This window comes from Bradysia coprophila, unplaced genomic scaffold (assembly GCF_014529535.1).
Source record: "Bradysia coprophila strain Holo2 unplaced genomic scaffold, BU_Bcop_v1 contig_232, whole genome shotgun sequence".
Lineage (NCBI taxonomy): Eukaryota > Metazoa > Arthropoda > Insecta > Diptera > Sciaridae > Bradysia > Bradysia coprophila.
This window is the reverse complement of record NW_023503493.1, coordinates 17,912,590-17,932,825: the sequence shown is the minus strand read 5'-3', so window position 1 is coordinate 17,932,825 and position 20,236 is coordinate 17,912,590. Positions and strand designations below refer to the sequence as shown.

General features: G+C 34.3%; 1 protein-coding gene across 1 annotated transcript in view; it reads left to right on the top strand.

Annotated features, from left to right (window-relative positions):
- The first annotated feature begins 442 nt into the window (after positions 1–442).
- Positions 443–20,236, top strand: part of LOC119077150 (regulator of G-protein signaling 7-binding protein) — a 68,698-nt gene continuing 48,904 nt past the window's right edge. Inside the window, exons 1-2 of the mRNA XM_037184335.1 lie at positions 443–1,296; positions 16,870–17,170. Of these exons, the coding sequence (XP_037040230.1) occupies positions 17,048–17,170 (123 nt within the window). The 5' untranslated portion in view covers positions 443–1,296; positions 16,870–17,047. The remainder of the gene's footprint in view (positions 1,297–16,869; positions 17,171–20,236) is intronic.

The following is a 20,236-nucleotide window of genomic DNA, read 5'->3' as shown; positions in this document are numbered from 1 at the left end:
TCAGAAAAGTCATAGGAAGAGGAAAATGTACTAAAAAATGCTAAATATATAATCACGAAAAAAACGTCGTGTATTCGTATGTACACAAACGGGAGGAGTCACGGATGAAAAAATAAATAAATACCAACATTTGAATGAATTAATTAAAAACGCGTGCTCTCTATTATGATGATATATATATTCAAGTTTACGAAAACTTGTCTACGGATACCTTACACCTTATGTCAATAGAGGAGATTTTTCTCTCCCGCAATTTTACGTTTATACTTTGTTTATATACTCACTCGATTCTCAACACCACATCTACACAGCAGCAGAAGCCATCAGGAGTGTGTTATATTGTGTGTAACCGTCTATATATTATATTGTTTGCCACTATATACGAAGTTGCCGAACATGCTTTCCATTGACAGTTTTCCAAAACTTTCATATCAAAGCGTTCAGTCGTTTCAGTTCTGTGGTAGAAGTGAATTCGATCGCACGAAAATTTCTCGTATTCTACATTTTGTATATTTCAATTCATTTTATGTTTTCAATAATTCAAACGGCCGCGAGAGCATTCTCCACAAAATTGAAAACATGAACGATTTTACTTGAGACGAATGTATCGTCCTGATGGGTGTGCATATTGCAGTCGATATATAGATCGATTTAGTACTTATATTTCGAGGAAATTGTTTAAACAAAAAAAAAACTGATGATAGTGTTGCAGTTGCTGCTTGTAATTTTTAATAATTTTGTAGAAATTGAATATAAAAATGATTTGATTAAAAAAGTATAGCTAACCCAAATCATCAGTCCGTGGTTCATAAAGTTACATATATATTACGAGCGCATTTACTAAACTTAATTCAATTAAAATGTCAATTAATAATTCATGTTAATTAGCTCGGTGTGTTATGATTTTATTTTAAACAAAGTCGTAACTAATTAATAAAAAAAAAAAAATTACAATCAACCTATGCACTGTGCCATCACATCAGTGTATGGCATGACATGGTAAATTTTATGTTAGTTTGTGGAGTAATATAAATGTGAATGTCATATACCATGTTCGTTATTTTAATTTGAATTAATGAACGGCTGCTTAATTAAAATTGTTGGTCGTTCCTGTTCGAAGAAACAATCGTGAACAGCGAAAAGTTGTGTTCGACGCAGTTATGAACCCACGTGAATTGAGTTTTTTTTACATGTAGAAATTGTCAATAAGCCATCCGAATGAATGATGAATGGAGTTGGATTTATAATAGCCTGGACGCGAAACTATATTATATCAACGCGTGCATCAAACAAAAGGTATGTTCGTTAGCTTTTACTGTCTGCAATTTATTAAATTATCAGATGGGTCAATGTCTCTTTGTAGGCGCTGTTCCTTCCGTTAACATAATCGTAATCATTTCATAAAAGCGTAATTTCACGATTAGTTTGACGAAACGTATAAATGAATTTAAATCGAGCTGCCGTACGAACCAAGCTCCTGGACGTCCTTATTTAAGAAAAACAACGAAATTCTGCAAAAAATGTTTAACAAATCTATTAGGTAGATCCGAAAACCTTCCAGAAACGTCAAATCGGTTATCGATAAGCGATGATCTCCGATTAGCGAAATAAAGTAGTAGATTTTGTATCAAGCCATTATACTCTCTTAGCACCATAACTGCATTCATTACTGAGGTAAAATACCAATACTGGTTTCTAACAGGTTCATGTTCATAATACTAGATTTAAATGTACAATTTGGTACTTTATTTTGTGATAGGGTATCGAGCGACCTTCTTGTCTCTCACTTATATTTAGAGAAGAGCTACGGAATTTTACCCAAGTTAAATGCTATTCCCTTCTTCAGGTAATTTATACCAGAATTGAAGTCAACTAATTTCGACTCAGTATCTGATGACGAGAGTGATTACCTGCTTTTTGTAAGTATATCAATGAATTGTATACAAACAATGGTACAATTCATAAAGCGGTCGAAACACACTGACGAACTTTGGTTTCTTTTTGTCTCTGTGATGTTAAATTATGGTTAGTTGAATGGGGGAGTACATTAAAAACGAAAAGTGTTTCTATTCAACATTCAATATATACGTCTTTGTTTCGGATTTACTTCATTCCTTCATCTCATATTCTTAAGAGTAATTAACCATAAAGCCTCCCCCATTTCGGATTACGTGGTACAGAAATGTATGGTACAAACCAACCAACGTAACAAACAATTTTCGATGAGTTGATACAACAAAAGAACATCATCGTATCTATAAATTGGATGATATTATGTTATCTATTCACTTATCTATTGATCGCGTTCCATTCTTCTTTAATCCCAGACTCTTAAAAAACGCTCACTTTTCCTGCAATATTAGTGGTACGATACTCGAACAGGGTGTATTACAGTATCTAAGAAAAAGACATGGTTTTTTCTGCAGCACATTTGTAAATATTTCCTTTGATGTGACTGGAAAATGTTTTTTTTTATTTACACATTGGGAATTATAGCTTTCACATATGTAATGCGATTTCAATCCAATCCGATTTAGCGCACAATTTGCAATATAGACGTTACATATGTCCGTTACATACGAATTTAATCTCATGTTGAATTGAAGTAAAATCGCATACGAACCATAGAAGTTATAATTCCATAACTGTAATCATTTCAGATTTTCTTCGATGAAGTAACTCGGACGCCGATTAAACCGATTAAAATGACACAATTTTCAAATCCGTCGGTATCTATTTTTGTTGTCTTTGTTTATTTTGTTAGGTTAACGGAACAAGAATATCAATATTTGAGAAACCATTTACACGAATGTTTTACTCTGTTTATTTCAATTAAACAAATAAACTCAAATATACACCCTGTGCAATGTGAAAACATTCAAGAATACCTCAAGCCCATTGACGTGAAGAAGTTGAGTTTAGGTATCACCAGAGAAAACTTATTAATTAGTCTGAGCATTTTCATATAATTTTTTTTTGTTCTTTTCAAATATTATTATGTTTTTGTGGCCAGAAAATATTATTTTCTTTTCCCATGAAATCAATCTTTTAGAGCTAATTTTTGACATTAGATTTATGCCGGTCTGTTTCATTCAGTTGTGAAAATATAAAATAATATTTGAGGATAATGTATACATTAGCAGAGAGATGGTAGAACGAAGAAAAATGAAAGAAAAACTTTTTTCATATCAAAATGAAAACATTTGTGCCTCTTCGAGAGAGAAAAAAAAAACTTTTAAATCTAAACGAAACGTTTCATGTACCACTTAGCAAATACCCAAAGAGTGTTGCGTAAAAATTGATACATTTCATGCATTTCTAGCGCTTGCTGGAATTTATTTATTGAAGTCTATTCAAACATTCACATTGAACGAATAATGGCAGTAAATTTATTCTTCAAATAATAGAATAAAAAAAAAACATTTTTTTACAGTCGATTAGGCACACTTCGAAATATTTTAAATTATCCCAGTATGTTTCCCCGAACGGGTTTAAAACGAAACTTTTTTTTTGTTACCTTTCCAAACTTTTATGTAGATACCTGTCCTTTAGACACAATAGTCTTCCGACGACAGTCTTTTGTCGATTGAAAACACCATGTTTCTGCTACTTAGACAGAATAAGCGATTTTTAAGAAAGGAAAATTAAATCTCAATACAACATTTTGCGTTTTAAAACGAAAAGTCAATCTATTGGAAAAATTGGGGATGAGAAAAAAAAAACTTTCATCATCAGACAGGCCTACACGCACGATAGCTTTTTCGAAAGGTGATCATACAAATAATTTGAAGAGTTAAAAGTTTTGTCGGTTTTCTATTCAACAAAAAAGTTTCAGTTTATTTTTATTTATTTTGCTTTTTTTGTCGATGCCTTCGCCTTTGGGTAATTCGCAAGTTATGTTACATCATTTAAAGAAACTTGTTCCATGATTTAGTTTATTGTGTCTTGCTAGATTTTCAGAAAGTTCTAATGAACGTGTTGTTAATCATTATCACTGAAACCAACGCACTTCAAGCAAAGGTGCTGTTAATGACAGCTGCCAAATAGAGTACTATTTTGTACGAAAAAAAGTATGAGTAGAATTTCAATCCACTGACGTCGTTGTATCAATGGTTCAATCAAACTTTTTTTGTGGTTGTTACAGCCATGTTAAAGCTAGACATTGTTTCGGTGAGGAGTTACCTAAAAAAATCGATATTCAGATGATTCCAATGAACTTGCAAACCATATACTTCTATTGATTACTTGATTTCTTTGATTAAAATAGACTAGATTAGACAAATACTCCCATTTGATCAAATCGGTTTTCTAAACTCTTATCGCGTAGACTAAAATCTATCGAGAAAAATAATAATTTTTCTTTTGATATTTCCAACACTGGACAAGGACATTGCAACGACATTATATTCGCGAAATAGCGAAGCGTATTTCTATTGATATTGAATAAAAGAAAAGTTCAAGATAAAAAACGACTGCCGTTATACTATACCACACACTGTTCTAGGAGCCCCACGAAAATACTGCAAGTACTGGGTACATATATATAAGTTCATATCGTTCGATAGTGACTTGAGATTTCGCGTTATCGCTATTAATCTTTTACCTCAATTTTCATCTGTTCTGTAGCGTTTGATTCGAAATCTTTCCTCTGTTCCTATAGAACAGGTTTCCAGACAAATCTTCTCGCTTGTTTTTATCTTCTATGACGATAACAGATGTCTGTCCTCAAATTGTCAAACAGCTAAAAATCTGTTTCTCGCCATAACAATCACAGACTGGTGGGTATGGTTTGAATATTACAATATCACAAAAATATTTACTCCAAGATCAGGGCGATTATTTGTTAATCCTGAAATGTATCGAAATCAAACTTTTCACTTCCTAAGAAAAAATGACTTTTTGATGATTTTTTATCGGATGGATCTGAAGACAAGATTATCAGAAAGTCGTTTTTTCTATGACCTGGGACGTTAGACCTTGAAGCTGACCTAATAACACCTTAATGGTCATTAAAGTCCAGAAGGGAACTGAAAAAACCCAGTAAAATTCCTCATAATTCTAAAGCTCGAGAGCACGGAAGACAGTAGACCACGGTAACTTATATTTACTAACTAACCTTTGATAACTTCAAGCAAGTCATAAAGTGAAGAACGAGAAAGTAGTAGAAGCGCCAGGATAAGACTCTATTTTTAACAAAAAGAATTTCTCAAAAAGATTCTTTATTTTCGGAAATTTTCGACTTTTGAGTTTTTCATATAAATGGCTTTTCCGGACGGATTTTTTTTTCATTTTCCGGGGAAAAACTTTGTTCCATAAGTTTGTATCCCCTCCCCAGTGAAAATGTCGGTCTCACGAGACCATGAAATACGTATTCTCAACGGTCTAATTCCAGTCTCAAAATTGCTGGAATTCTCAATTAGGTCTCAAAATATTTTTGTTTTTGCTAAAATCATTTCGGATGAACAAATGAGAATACCGTAGACCAAACGAGTAGTCTCTTTTCGAATATTATTTCGCCAGACTGTGCGAGACTGGATGAGTCGTCTCGTTGCAGTAATATACTCAGATCGCTTGAGACAAAACAAGTAGTCTCTTTGCTAACATTTATTGGTGAACTGTGCGAGACTGGATGAGTGGTCTCGTTGCAGTTATATGTCCAGATCGCTTGAGACGGAACAAGTAGTCTCTTTGCTAACATTTATTGGTGAACTGTGCGAAACTGGATGAGTGGTCTCGTTTGAAGAAAATATTTTCTTTGATATCTGAGACCGAGTGAGTGGTCTTTTTGGAAGAAAATATTTTCTTCAATTACTGAGACCGGTTGAGTGGTCTCATTTGAAGAAAATATTTTCTTTGATATCTGAGACCGGTTGAGTGGTCTCATTTGAAGAAAATATTTTCTTTGATATCTGAGACCGGTTGAGTGGTCTCATTTGAAGAAATAATTTTTCCGATTTCTGAGACCGGTTGAGTGGTCTCTTTTGAAGAAAATATTTTTTCAATGCTTTGAGACCGGTCGAGTGGTCTCTGTTGAAGAAAATATTTTTGGCAATTCTTTGAGACCGGTCGAGTGGTCTCTTTTGAAGAAAATATTTTTTCAATTCTTTGAGACCGGTCGAGTGGTCTCTTTCGAAGAAAATATTTTTTCAATTCTTTGAGACTGGTCGAGTGGTCTCTTTCGAAGAAAATGCTAATTTTAAAAATAAATGCAACCGAATAGTTGAGGTTTTGCGTTCTTTTGGTTCGTTCTGCAGATCCAGTGAGACAACTGTTTTAAATTAAATCAAACGTTTTATTAACAAAGGAAATTGAATTGGTCAAAACAACGAAAAAAGTATGAAAACGACGCTTTTTGCGTCAACAAAATGAAAAAAGATATTTTCTTCAAATGAGACCACTCAACCGGTCTCAGATATCAAAGAAAATATTTTCTTCAAATGAGACCACTGAACCGGTCTCAGTAATCGAAGATAATATTTTCTTCAAATGAGACTACTGAACCGGTCTCAGAAATCGAAAAAATTATTTCTTCAAATGAGACCACTAAACCGGTCTCAGAAATCGAAAAAATGATTTCTTCAAATGAGACCACTCTACCGGTCTCAGAAATCGAAAAAATGATTTCTTCAAATGAGACCACTCTACCGGTCTCAGAAATCGAAAAAATGATTTCTTCAAATGAGACCACTCTACCGGTCTCAGATATCAAAGAAAATATTTTCTTCAAATGAGACCACTCAACCGGTCTCAGATATCAAAGAAAATATTTTCTTCAAATGAGACCACTCAACCGGTCTCAGTAATTGAAGAAAATATTTTCTTCCAAAAAGACCACTCACTCGGTCTCAGATATCGAAGAAAATATTTTCTTCAAATGAGACCACTGAACCGGTCTCAGTAATTGAAGAAATTATTTTCTTCAAAAAAGACCACTCACTCGGTCTCAAGCCGCCTGCCAATGAGACTGCTCATCCGACCTCGGAAATTGTAACAACGGTTCAAAATTAGAACTCCAAATAGATATATCTGATTTAGCAGCACGTGAACGTCGACGGCCGTCCAAATTGAAAGTTAAGCATCATTCGTCGCGGTTAGTACTTGGATGGGTGACCGGAAAAAACATTACAAATAAAAAAAGGTAAAATAAAAAAATTCAAATATTACTAACGATTCTACAATTTCAGTCAGTTTGGTCTAGCGAATTATAAAAAAAGTAAAGGGTAGTGGCCATCTGTGAACTCAACATAGAAGTACAAAAAAAAATCTTCCGATAAATAACGAACGAAGAAAAAAGTTCTAAAAAGAAATCAAATATGAAAAGTCTCAAACGGTCTAGAAAAAACTGAAAAAAGAGAAGTCTCAAACGGTCTAGAAAAAACTCAAAAATTAGAAGTCTGAAAAAGTTTTTTTTTTTATGACACTCATTTATCCTCATCCAGTCTCACAAGGTCTAACAAATCCAAAATGAGACCACTCATCCATTCTCACAACGTCTAACAAACACAAAAGGAGACCACTCATCCAGTCTCACAAGGTCTAACAAATCCAAAATGAGACCACTCATCCAGTCTCACAAGGTCTAACAAATCCAAAATGAGACCACTCAGTCAGTCTCACTACGTCTAGCAAATCCGAAACCAGACCACTCATCCAGTCTCACTACGTCTAGCAAATCCGAAACCAGACCACTCATCCAGTCTCACTACGTCTAGCAAATCCGAAACCAGACCACTCATCCAGTCTCACTACGTCTAGCAAATCCGAGACCAGACCACTCATCCAGTCTCACTACGTCTAGCAAATCCGAAAGCAGACCACTCATCCAGTCTCACTACGTCTAGCAAATCCGAAAGCAGACCACTCAGTCAGTCTCACTACGTCTAGCAAATCCGAAAGCAGACCACTCAGTCAGTCTCACTACGTCTAGCAAATCCGAAAGCAGACCACTCAGTCAGTCTCACTACGTCTAGGAAATCCGAAACCAGACCACTCAGTCAGACTAGAACATCCTCAAATGAGTCTAAAGAGAGACGTCTCATGAATTTTGGATGAACTCCGATGAACTATTTCGATAAATTCTCGGTCTCAAATATTCTCAAAGGCTCGAAATACGTAGTCTCACGGCCATACAAAAGTTTCGGTCTCAAAAAGGGTCTCAAATACGTTTTTTTTTTCACCGGGGCTACAACATAGAACGAACAAAATGTTTCCACTAAATTCTTAAAGCGAGCGACACAAGCTCCTGAACTATTGTCTTTGTGTCCATAATATCTACAATCATAACTACGATGCTCAGTTATCACTAAAGGGAAATCATTGAACCGATTTTATATGAAATTTTAGCATTTGAATTTTTTGTGAAGAATTTCCTTCATATGAAAGTATGGTAGATTACGCATCTCTGTCTAAAATGTTTATTTTGAGGTTTGAATTTATATACAACCCCGAGGGATCCAGATCGTCAAAATAAACATTTTGGACAGAGGTGCATACACTATTTTATTTGTCGAGAACAGATACATCGAGATAAGCATTTTGGTCCTAAAGTGATAAATTCAAGATTATTGTTCTAGGCAAATAAACGAACCCAACTTCTAAGATTGCTAGGATAAGGCGCTGTGACCTTTAACCCGTTTCAATATAGATTTTTCAATGTTTAAAGATTTGAAAAGTGCCATGCCCTTCTGTTGACGATCGGTTATCAGATTTTTAAATTTATTTATATTAAAAACATGATCTACTTAGATGGCATGGATAGATTATTTTTCTTCAAAAAAGGATAAAATCAATGTGAACCGTAAAAGAGGACATAGAACAGTACAGGGATTCCATGTACATAGTGAAAACTAACTCACATTCAGTTTTGTGGTATGAAATTGGTAATCTCTGTGTATTTTATGAACGGACGTAGAAATGTAGCATAAAAATATTAATAATTGATTCGTTTTATTTCCTTTTTCCACAATCTACTGACTGCTCGTCATATTTTACCGGAACAGTGAAGATACGTTTTTATCCTATCTTATTACATCATAATAAACGAGCTTATATTCTATAAAATATATTATTTCGTAGACCAATCCATTACATTCCCTATCTCTCCTTGTACAATTCAATGTTAAAGTTTATTATGTGCTTCCCAATCTAGCCCATATATACGAAGAAGCGTCCGACAAGAAATTGTTTTCCTCTTCAGTTAATCGATTTGTTATGTTTTGAGGTTTGTCACTGTGTAGTGTTATATGTTGTTATGTCCGAAGAACTGTTATAGGTGAAGAATGGGGGTCAATTTTCTCTATGGTTATTGTTTATCTATTTAATAGCGTTTATGGGGTGTTCCATTCCATACGTTTATGTTTTCCGTTTGTTCTTTTCGTTTATATCACTTCTATCAATTTTTAATAAAGTTCAATGAATAAATGAGACTAAATCCAAGATGCCTTCCATGTTTATGTTCCCACTCATCCAATTTGTTTGGAAAATACATTTTTAATTATTTATCCGTTCACGAATAGGCGTTTTTTTGCTACAAATTACTTGGATTTCATTGTGATTTGCTACTAGATGTTATACTATTTAGGTACACTGTATGTATCCGTTGTAACTCACTTCCTCTATTAATACAACGACTCATTCATCCATGAGAGTTTAGCCATTATATTAAAAACGTTTTCCATCTCGTCACACAGACAGACTTTCGAAGGGGTATCTTTCACAGAAATCTTTTATTATATAACCAAGATTGTCAAGATGAAGAGCATTATGGCACGTTTTCAGTTAATTTCAGCTGTTGCAGAAATTAGATTAACTATGTGAACCTTGAACTCTCTGTCCTTCCCATAGTCGTTGCTGCATATTCGGCGGTATATTCGTGCATCGTGTATACTACTCTAATAGCAACAAGTCTATGGAGAATAATGCATCTGAAATGGAAATCGATTCAATTAGTATTGAATACGTTACAGCTTACAGCAAACGATTGGTGTCGACATTTTTCGCAAAGTCAGAGGCAGTGATCCATACATACAATCAAAACAGTTTATACTGTTGAAGCATCGCACGCGCGTAGTAGTGGTAAAACCATATAAACAGTTTTGATTGTTTTTGTGGATCAGCTGAAAAACAGCTGAAGCAAATTCATGCTGAAATTTCAATGTCTCTAACTGTATCCAACTGCATTGTAAAAATGGGTACCAAACGCCTCGATTTAAATGCCATGAAGAATAGTTGTTGAAGAATGATTCATTGTATGTTATCGAAAAGTAAATTCTTGGGCTAGTAAACGAGTCAATTACATCGCTGCATTGCTATTTTAAGAATTGTATCCATTCATACATCATTAGCAGACTGGTTTATTGTAAATCTAAAGATGAGTTGAGATTGCACAAATTGATTTTTTAGGTTTAACCTCCTTGGTCAAGACCGTAAGACTTTACTGAATGTTGTCTGGGACTAATCATAACTTCCTTCCTATCAATTCCATATTAAAGAAAGTCGCAATCCTCAACCTGATAGAATCCTCGTTTAGATCTAAGTATTTTCTGACTCACAGAAATAAATACCATTAATATAACACTGCTTCTAGCAGGGCCGTATCTAGATGGGGCGCAGGGGGGCGGCGCCCCTCCTAGAGAAGTCATTTTTTCATTTTTTTTAAATTTTTCCCATACAAAATAATTTTTTTGGACCTTGCACCCCCCCTAGCGCACTCGGATTTTGAAGTCTGGCTACGGCCTTGGCTTCTAGCATGAACAGTGAACACTTGTATGTCAGGCGTCAGGCAGCCTCAAAATGTTGATACATTTCATTTGATCTAACTAGAAACTCGTTGAATTTGAAATTTCAACTTGAATTAGACGTCATTTTTGCATTTACCAATATTATGCTTGTGAATATTTCAAAATTATTATTGTGCATAACCATTGCAAGAAAATGGTACGAATACCTGGTCAATTTGTCAAACATTTATGTTAAAAGTATAAACTTTTCTTGTAAACGGTAGACTGTTTTGGCAGCAAATTTCTGCATATTGTGTGGGAAAACTTTCCACGGTTTAGGTTTCCACGGTATCTGAAGGATAGCTGATAGCCATTCTTGCAATTGCATTAAAACCTTGCCTGTCTTATCGGTTCGTTTAAATTAACGAAAAGTTTTAAAGACCATGGGGAAAAATTGAAATGAAACGTTGACCAAGCTAAAGTTAAACCAAATTATTTAAGTTTTGTTGACAATTATTTGTTATAGTTTCTAGTTCATTCATACAAATGAAAGCTTCTGATTCAGTCTATGTCTATAGATTTTCCGACGAGATTTTACAGCTCCAACGTTTTACGTATAAAACTTATTTGCACGGCGTGATACCAAAAATATCAGAAACTAGATGCTATGAATGCCTGAATTTAATAAATTTTTATAATCAAATTACGAACATTCACTTCCCTGCCTAACATGATAATATATGCGAATTGTTCATAGCATAATACACACGTAATACTTTTCATAAATATTTCCATACATTTTATGTGTATTCTACCACAACAAAGTTCAGTTTATCAAACGGGCAACCGAATTGTTAATAAGTCAAACTCTAGTTAGCTTTGGGTCGTCGAAGGTTAGTGGCAAAATTCATGGACGCTTTCATTTAATCAGGAAATGAGATTTTTCTTATGTCGGGGAAATGATTTCCGCTGAAAATTGGTTTTTATTAATTTCATTATAAAGTTTTATGCATCGTTACGTTACACCAGACTTTGAAAATTGAAAGCATAAATCAGACGGTTGAATTTGACAATAAGAGAAATGGGCTTTAAATGCCCTAGCTACAGACGCCTCGCCTCTCGTTCGCATTCTGTTTATATATTTTATGAAGATTATTATATACATCATCCATCGCTTCAAACATAATTTTTTACTTAAAAATGCGACAATAGTACATTATTGTCTTGCTGGGACATTTTTTGTTGAAGTGTGTAGGAAGGCTGTATTTCGAGCCGAAGTTGAGGAGTGCATCCCACCGGCCTCAACAAAAATGTCCCAGCAAGACAGTATAGTACTTTGTTGTCTTACGCCCAGAAAATGCGAAAAACCAGTTTTGAGCGAGACCAGTAATGACGCGTTTTCTGACCGCAAGATATCAAAACATTTTTAATGTTAGAAGATATATAAGTACGACCGACAACCGAGAATCATATTGTCGTATAGGCTACAAAATGTCTCTTCGGCGACTGTGTGTTTTTCTTCGACATTAAAGATATTATGCCCAGTTTCGAAAGAAGAATAACAAAAAAACCTAAACCCATAAATATATGAAAACATTTATTACGGCAGACGTAACACGTTTTGGTACTTTTTCAATGGGCTAAACAACATAGAATTGAGCTTAGCGCGTACCTACTATACTTTTACTTTGACTCTCAGGGTATTTATTTGTTAGATTATTCGTACTACATTTCGAAAGTTCATGAAAATTCACTTCTAGTTGAATGCATGCATGTGTACCATTTGGCAACTGAGAATGATATGGTAAAATTTTCCATTTTCCATTGGAAAAATTGAGAATCAAAAATCTTTTCATTCTCTATTGATAGATAAATTGATGTCATTTATGTCCTCGTTGATGTCACTGAAGCTAAATTCAATAAGGTTTCGGTGATGTATTTTTTTCCACCTTTTCCTTCGAATTACATTTGAAAAGTGCTATTGAACTCTTTTTGCTGGAGTTGGAGGGTGTCATGACGTTCGTCTAAGTAGAAAGGTATAATGGGATATGTGTGTATAGTATACAGAAGTACGAGTTTCAAACAAAACGTTATATCGCTGCAACCGACGGTATGGATTCGGTTAGTTGGTGGGAAGATTTATTGAGTTTCAGGGTTGGTTTAATATCAGTGCAAATTCGATTGACCTTGGGAAACTGCCCTGTAATGATGTGAGAGAAATAAATGGTTAGTCTTGTAAGTTTAAACTGAGTACTACTGATATGGCACAATGTCTTTGATACTTGTCGTCGTATTCAATTTTCAATCTAATACGGCCACCGTTTTGTTTCTGGCAGTCTTATACAGACTTTGTTCGCGAAATTGAAAGCAATTTCGATTTATAAACATGTTTGTACACGTGCAGCAGTGGTGTATAGTATTTTAGTGATATAGAAGATGAGAGCTAAATTAAATATGAGAACATTCGCGTCAAACATTCACTCCACACGAAGTTATATCTCTGCTATACGCCCGGCAATATTATTAATTCAGGAGTAGATTGTGGGAATATTTAAAAAGTTCCGAACATACACAATTAAAGAACAAGATATAAAGAAATTGACTAGACGCTACCCTTTCAACAATTTTCAATTTTTCGTTTTAGTATGATTGTTAAAGTTATCGAAAGAAATCAACTTCTCATTTTACATCAGACCAACCAAACGCTTCAGTTCTATGTTTTAATATTTCGATTGATGTTTATAAAACGCCGTCTTCAGTGTTTAGTGTAGATAATCCTATTTGCTGAACCTCATCTGAAATTCGAAGTATGCGATTTGAATAATAATGTAGTTGGTGGATTAAATACTTCAGTAAGACATGATTCAATTTGTTCTGTCTACGTATCTTTTCATTGAAATGCGCTTTATGTCTGCAGTGTGGTATAGTAAATAGTGTCTTAAGATATAGTTCGTTGGCAGTGCGCTGCTTAATGCAAGTTTTTAATTGTATTTGTGGCGCGAGTCTTTGTACAAAAAGACTGTTTTCGACAGTACATCAGTTGCTATTTGTGAATTACGTTGATAATTACAATTAAATATAATTTTCGAAAGGCAAAGAAGGTATTTCCTACGAAGCAACACGCACAAATGTCATTATATCCATCTCTATTTTTCGACATACATAATTTAAGGTTTAGTACCTCAATTCTCAACAGACGTCTTCAATTAGGTAGACACCTGGTTGATGCTATTTAAAACTCTGTAGCTCTGTTTCGGACAATACTTGGTTTTTGTAATTTGTCTCAAAATTTTCCACGTTGTAATACATTGCTGTGCAATATATACATCTATATATACAACGAACGAAAAGAATATACCAAAAGTACTAGTCGAAAAGAATTAGGATTGTAAAAGAAATACGGCGAAATGTTAGCTAATAAAAAAAAACTACCAACTTAGCTATAATGATCTGAACTGGGTTTTTAGAGCTCAAGTGTTACATGAATTTTAAAATACCATTCGTTCTCAGGGCGAAATTTGTACAGCTTATTGTTGTAGAGCTCAGAAAATATTTTGCTCAAGTTAATACTAGAGACTAATCCTTGCGTTTATTTTTCATCTCAAAGAAAAGTTCAACCATGCATCCAGTAGTTTCCACCCAAGAAATGTTGAAAAGAACTTCTTACATAGAAATGAAGTTAAATTTGAAAATCTCGATGGGCGGTTTATACGAAAAGAAAATAGAGAAAAAAAAAGTTTTCTACGAAGTAATCTGGGGATCGTAGTGATGTTCTTAATATATCTTAATATAAAAAAAAAAAAATATTCAAACCAATTCACTCAATTGAAAAACGACTGATAAAAACGTATCGATCGAATCTACACAATAAAATTGTGTTGAACCAACGACCATTCGCCCGCATTTTTCTACACAACAGAAGAAGAACATTTCGGTGAAATTTAGCTGCTTTTAAATTGCGTCACTGAACTCAGTCTAACTACCGATCTGAATGCATCAACAAACATTCCGTATTCCGTACAGTAGTAAAATATTATATGTCCTGGTTAACATTACGTTCTTTTGTTCGGACTTAATTTGATTTTACGATATGTCCTTTGCTCACCACATACTGAAACTGAACGTTAATTGAAATCGATGTTTTTCATGTTTCTGATATTTTTTCCCATATCTGAATCTGTCCTCAATTGATTTTCTTTCTTTTTTTTCGCTTATAACCAAATGTAATAAATTAACCATGGTTGGTATGTTGTATATAGAAGTAGAAGATATATCATTCTGATTCTGGCTGAATATAGTATATATAGTAACCTCAGCGGTTAAATAGATTATTGTATTGTGTGTGCGCGGTATAATATATTGAAAATGAAATAATTTTTGTCTGTTGTTTAATGGATTTGTTATTTCTTTCAATTACGCTTTTTTTTGATCAAATTAAGCTGACTAATACCTCGTCAAATTTGCTTTAATTTATTAAGGGGGGTTCGGTTTAATTTTGTTTTAATTACGAAGGAAATGTAGTCGATTGATGATAGATATCCGTTTCATTACAATTATTGGATACGGTGGATTAATGTATGGACAGTCTATCAATATATTAGCAATCCAGAGATGCGAGAATATGTTTCAAAGATATATGACTCCTGCTGCTGAGCTGATAGAGTAGTAGAAGTGAATTGATATATAATTGGTAATTTCAACATTTTATGACAAGTAAAGGTCCTCACTTGTAGGACGCCAATTTAACTTATTCTCTTCCAATGTCATTGGAATGCCAGAACTTAAAGAACGAATATATATTTGCCCAATCCGCATAAATGGCCACATTCATATGTATAGAAATTTACAGATGTCCCCAATTGGAGATACATCCGATGTAGACGTTTCTTAAGCTTGGTAGCCTTACTCGGATAGTAACTGGTTCTGAGGGATTCTTTTCAAAATCCACCTATCAAAATCGGACCCATTTCTTCTGGGATTTATATATATATATGGTTTGAAAGGTCTTTGTCAGTAGACCTCAAAACAGGCCTCGCACAGTCTTGAGCCACACCTGGTTGCTGGTGGAAGATCTTTGAAATTGGAAAAATAGAGTTTTTTATCCGAATTTTTTGGCCGTTATAAATGATCGTTCCGGGTGAGAGTGGGCTTGTTGGAAAACAGAGCTTAAGTACTTTCGGGGCATGTCTAGTTTGATTAGATTCAATTATATTTGTTTGCAAAAATTTGCAAGAAATTTGTTTCAAAATCTGTGTGAACTTTAGACAGGTCTGGGCTGGTACTGATGACGCTTAATGTGAACCTAACATGCAAGTCGTAACACGCATTGTCTAAGCTTTCCATTGATACCTCATTTGCAGTGCTGGGGATTACTCTCACCCGGAACGATCATTTATAACGGCCAAAAAATTCGGATAAAAAACTCTATTTTTCCAACTTCGAAGATCTTCCACCAGCAACCAGGTGTGGCTCAAGACTGTGTGAGGCCTGTTTTGAGGTCTACTGACAAAGACCTTTCAAACCATATATATATAAATCCCAGAAGAAATGGGTCCGATTTTGATAGGTGGATTTTGAAAAGAATCCCTCTTCTCGTATCTTGTCTTAAAATTTTCCACTTTATTGTATAATATATACGGTCTATGTGAGCAACCATACGACTGCTCCTAGGTATAAGCTCTATATTTTTAAGGAAATATGACTTGTTTTCGTTGCATGAATTTCAACATACAATACAAACAACCTTAAGCTCTCATCACAAAAGCCTCCAAATTTGACGCTTGTTAATTCAGTGTTAATGCTAGAAGTACTGTTATGGATAGTCTGAAGTGCGGCTATGCTGACTAATTAGCACTCGACTTCTGTAATAAGTAATTCTAAGTCAGTGTTCCAAAACATCAATTCGAACTCCGTATCACATTTTCGTTTAATTTTTCAAAGAAAATAATTACGCCCCAACCAACAGTCAAACTCGTCCTGTCTTATTTAAAGTGAACCATCTGCTGATAATGTCAATACATATAGCTGTAGCTGAATAGCGTAGCTATATATGTCATATCGTAACATTCGGCCACAGTTTTAATTCAATAAGACACTGAAACGCAAATGAATGAATGAGAATCTAATTTTAATATTTTTCTTCTTTTCGCAGACTAATATAATGAAAATGTGTTAACAATCGATTTGTGAGCATTCAATGTGACAGAGATATAACACATCATCGACATTATATAAATGTACGTATAAGTAGAAACGGACTTGGATATTCCAATTTTCCAAACAACAACTCGGTACAACAAGCAACACAACACCGTCAAATCCCCAACAATATGCTGCCAATACCAATAGATCGGACATCGGGAAGACGCAGCAGTTCTATCGGATGTCGGTCTATTGTGGGACGAAGGACATCGGTTTACATCACGACAACGGCATCACACGATCCTCTAAAGGCAAGTACAAAATTAATGCATCGACACGCCAAACCAGCGAACAGTACGATAGATATGTGGTTCTTGCAATTGAAAAGAAATGTACAATCTATTTCAAATTGAATATATTGTGTACATTGAAGGAATTCTGTACGGCATAACTGGAGCATAGCATAGAGTGTGTGTGTATATGCTGTAGATATATAAAAATTTGATGTAGAGCGGTTCCGTTCGAACGTAAATCTTATTATATTATTTGCCTCTTTTTTCATTTATCCATTCGTCCTTCAGCGCCCATAAATAAACTAAACTGTTTTTTTTTATCGTACAACTAAAGCGTTCAAATTCGCATAAGTCTTCTCTCTGTCCATTAATTTTATGACAAATTGAACATTCATCCTTTAATACTTTCGCTCCATATACCCCCTTTGACTTCTCGCTGGGTACTTAATTTTGATGATGTTTTTTTTGATGTTGTTTTTTTCGCTTCGCTCTTCCGCGCCCTCCTTTTTTTCGAAACTCCGTCTGTGACGACTACACAATAATAATTAAAATGATGTTCACGCTTAGGCAATTTTTTATTCGAGCTTAATGTGCATAAAAAAGCAGTTGTAACGCCTTCAACTCTTAATATTTGCAGAGATTATAATACAAAATGCCAGTATAAAAGGACTGGATGTTGGAGTTACACGTCGCAAAGATAATTTTAACATATTATTTCAATAGAGGTCACATTATGAGTATCACGTCGATGAAAGAAGGTAAAGTTGAGTTTAGCAAAAAAAAAAGTTCTTGAAAATGTACACCTTTTCAACCGTTAAGGAGTTAACTAATTGCTTTCATTTACATTTAATCTATTTAAGAGTTCATAGACGATATTCAGTAGTTTTTAATGAACATTCGGAAATACCTTTATTTGATATTATGAGGTTCTATGGGAGCTACGGGAATGTGTAAAAAAATCATCTTTTAGAGCATTACACTCGCGGAATTTTGAAAACCGACACATTTTCTGTTTTGTGGTTTACTGGTTTTTTTTGTGAATTTTGCGTGTTTCATATGAAGAAATCAGAAACTCAAGCAAAAGACAGAAATAGAAAATATGTCGGTTTTCATAATTCCTTGTGTGTATTTGAATAATTTCGTAATTTATTTTGATTCCTTCTAGTGACACGTTGACGTGTCCTTCATCTCTAGGAGAAAGATATTTGTATTCTCTTTTATCAAGAGGGTTGTGTAGCATTCAAAGACTATTTTTATACCAAAGCTATATTTGAATGTCTTACGTAGACTTTCACTGACTTAATTCAAACAAGCAAAGCACGTCCATGTTTCCACTAATTCTAATATTTTCGTATCACTTCAATACGTAACTTTGTAAAAATTTTATCATATTTTTGATTCAGCTTCTTGAAATATCATCTAAAAGAGCTACGACTATTGGAAATGAAGGTTCAATAAAAGGACTTCGTCAAGAAATGTGGAAATGGAAAAGGCTTCAAGTGAAACTAAATCGAAAATGCCTCAATCGTTTATCTCCAGTACACGTAAATGTGCCACTGGAAGGTATTAATTTTTTTTGTCCCTTCCCGCAGCGTCCACAGTGGAAGTTACATAAGTTTTCATATTTATGTAGTGTTCACAGTAAATATACTCATACTGCAACTGCAATACTTCATTCAGTTTTTATGATTGTGGTTTATATGTTGCAAAAAAACCTCAGTTGAATTTTATGAGTACAAAACACATTAAATAGAAAATACTTTCTAGTATGTACACAATGATATATTGCAATAAACTAAGAGTGCAGAAAATGTAAGCAAAGTATAACAAATTTTAATTGGAAGAATGTGTACATTGTGCACTTGCAGATTTTTTCCGCTTTTTGTTGTCAATGAAAATTGCGCAATATCGACGATATTGTAATTACCGTCATTATCCATTATGCTGGCATTTATCATTGAAGCTTCGTTATTGTCACAAGGGAATGATGTGAATCTGTTTCTCTATACCGTTCTGACAATTCATAGAAAAACTGATAATTAGCTCAGCAATGTTTATAGTCTCTGACATGAATGCAGAAGGCACGATATGACAACGAAAAAGCAACTTCATATTTACGAAATTGTAATTGAGACAAAGCGACTGTGTACCTTTTTGTGTGCCGTTTTTTGTTCAACAGATAACAATTTGAAAATTTACGTGACTCCTATAACAAACTGAATGAAATTACATATAGATGGGTGTACTATTATTGTGGAAGTTAAAGAAACACAAGCTAGCGGCCACGAACGTCAGCATGAGTAAACAGTAATATAGCATTTAACCCAGAGCGCATTATTTATTTGCAGGTTTTTGCTTTTGAATGACAAAAAAAAAATCTTTGAAAAATTAAACCACCCTACACCCTGCACCCTCTGCACTCTTATGTTTTGTACGTTCAAACATTTTATTTACATTTCAGTAGTTTCACTGAGAATAGCCTACACAGCAGTTAGAGTTATGACCTTTCCAAAGCCACTGCACAGTGTAAACGAATCCATTTCGTTTAAAGTATAACTATAAAGTACAAATAAAACCAATTACGAAAGGTTAAATAACATGCTGTGCTGTGTGTGGTGTTGCGAACGAATTGTTCAATGTGAGACATGTTATTTCTTTCACATTTAAAGACACTTTATATCTGGAAATCACAACTGGTCTCAAGGGTAGAATACATTATGTTTATGTAGAATAGACAACCGGAGAAATAAATACGATTCGCTTGAAGGTTCCTCTGCCATATATTACATTTTCCGAATATATATATAAGGCATCGGGGTTGGTTATACATACACATTATTACGGCACTGTGGCATATTTTTGGGATAACGAAACTAAGTTAACAAGTGGTGTGATTATTGTCTGAGCTTTGTTGTTTGGTTTTCTCTCTCATCATACCCCTCATACTCCTTTTACGATACACATACCCTTATATGCATACATCCATTGAAGAAGTTTAATATTAACTCATGAGTTCGTCATTTATCTTCGAAAAGCTTCTTCTCATTATTTATGTACCTTTTTCGGGGGATATAAAGAGTATAA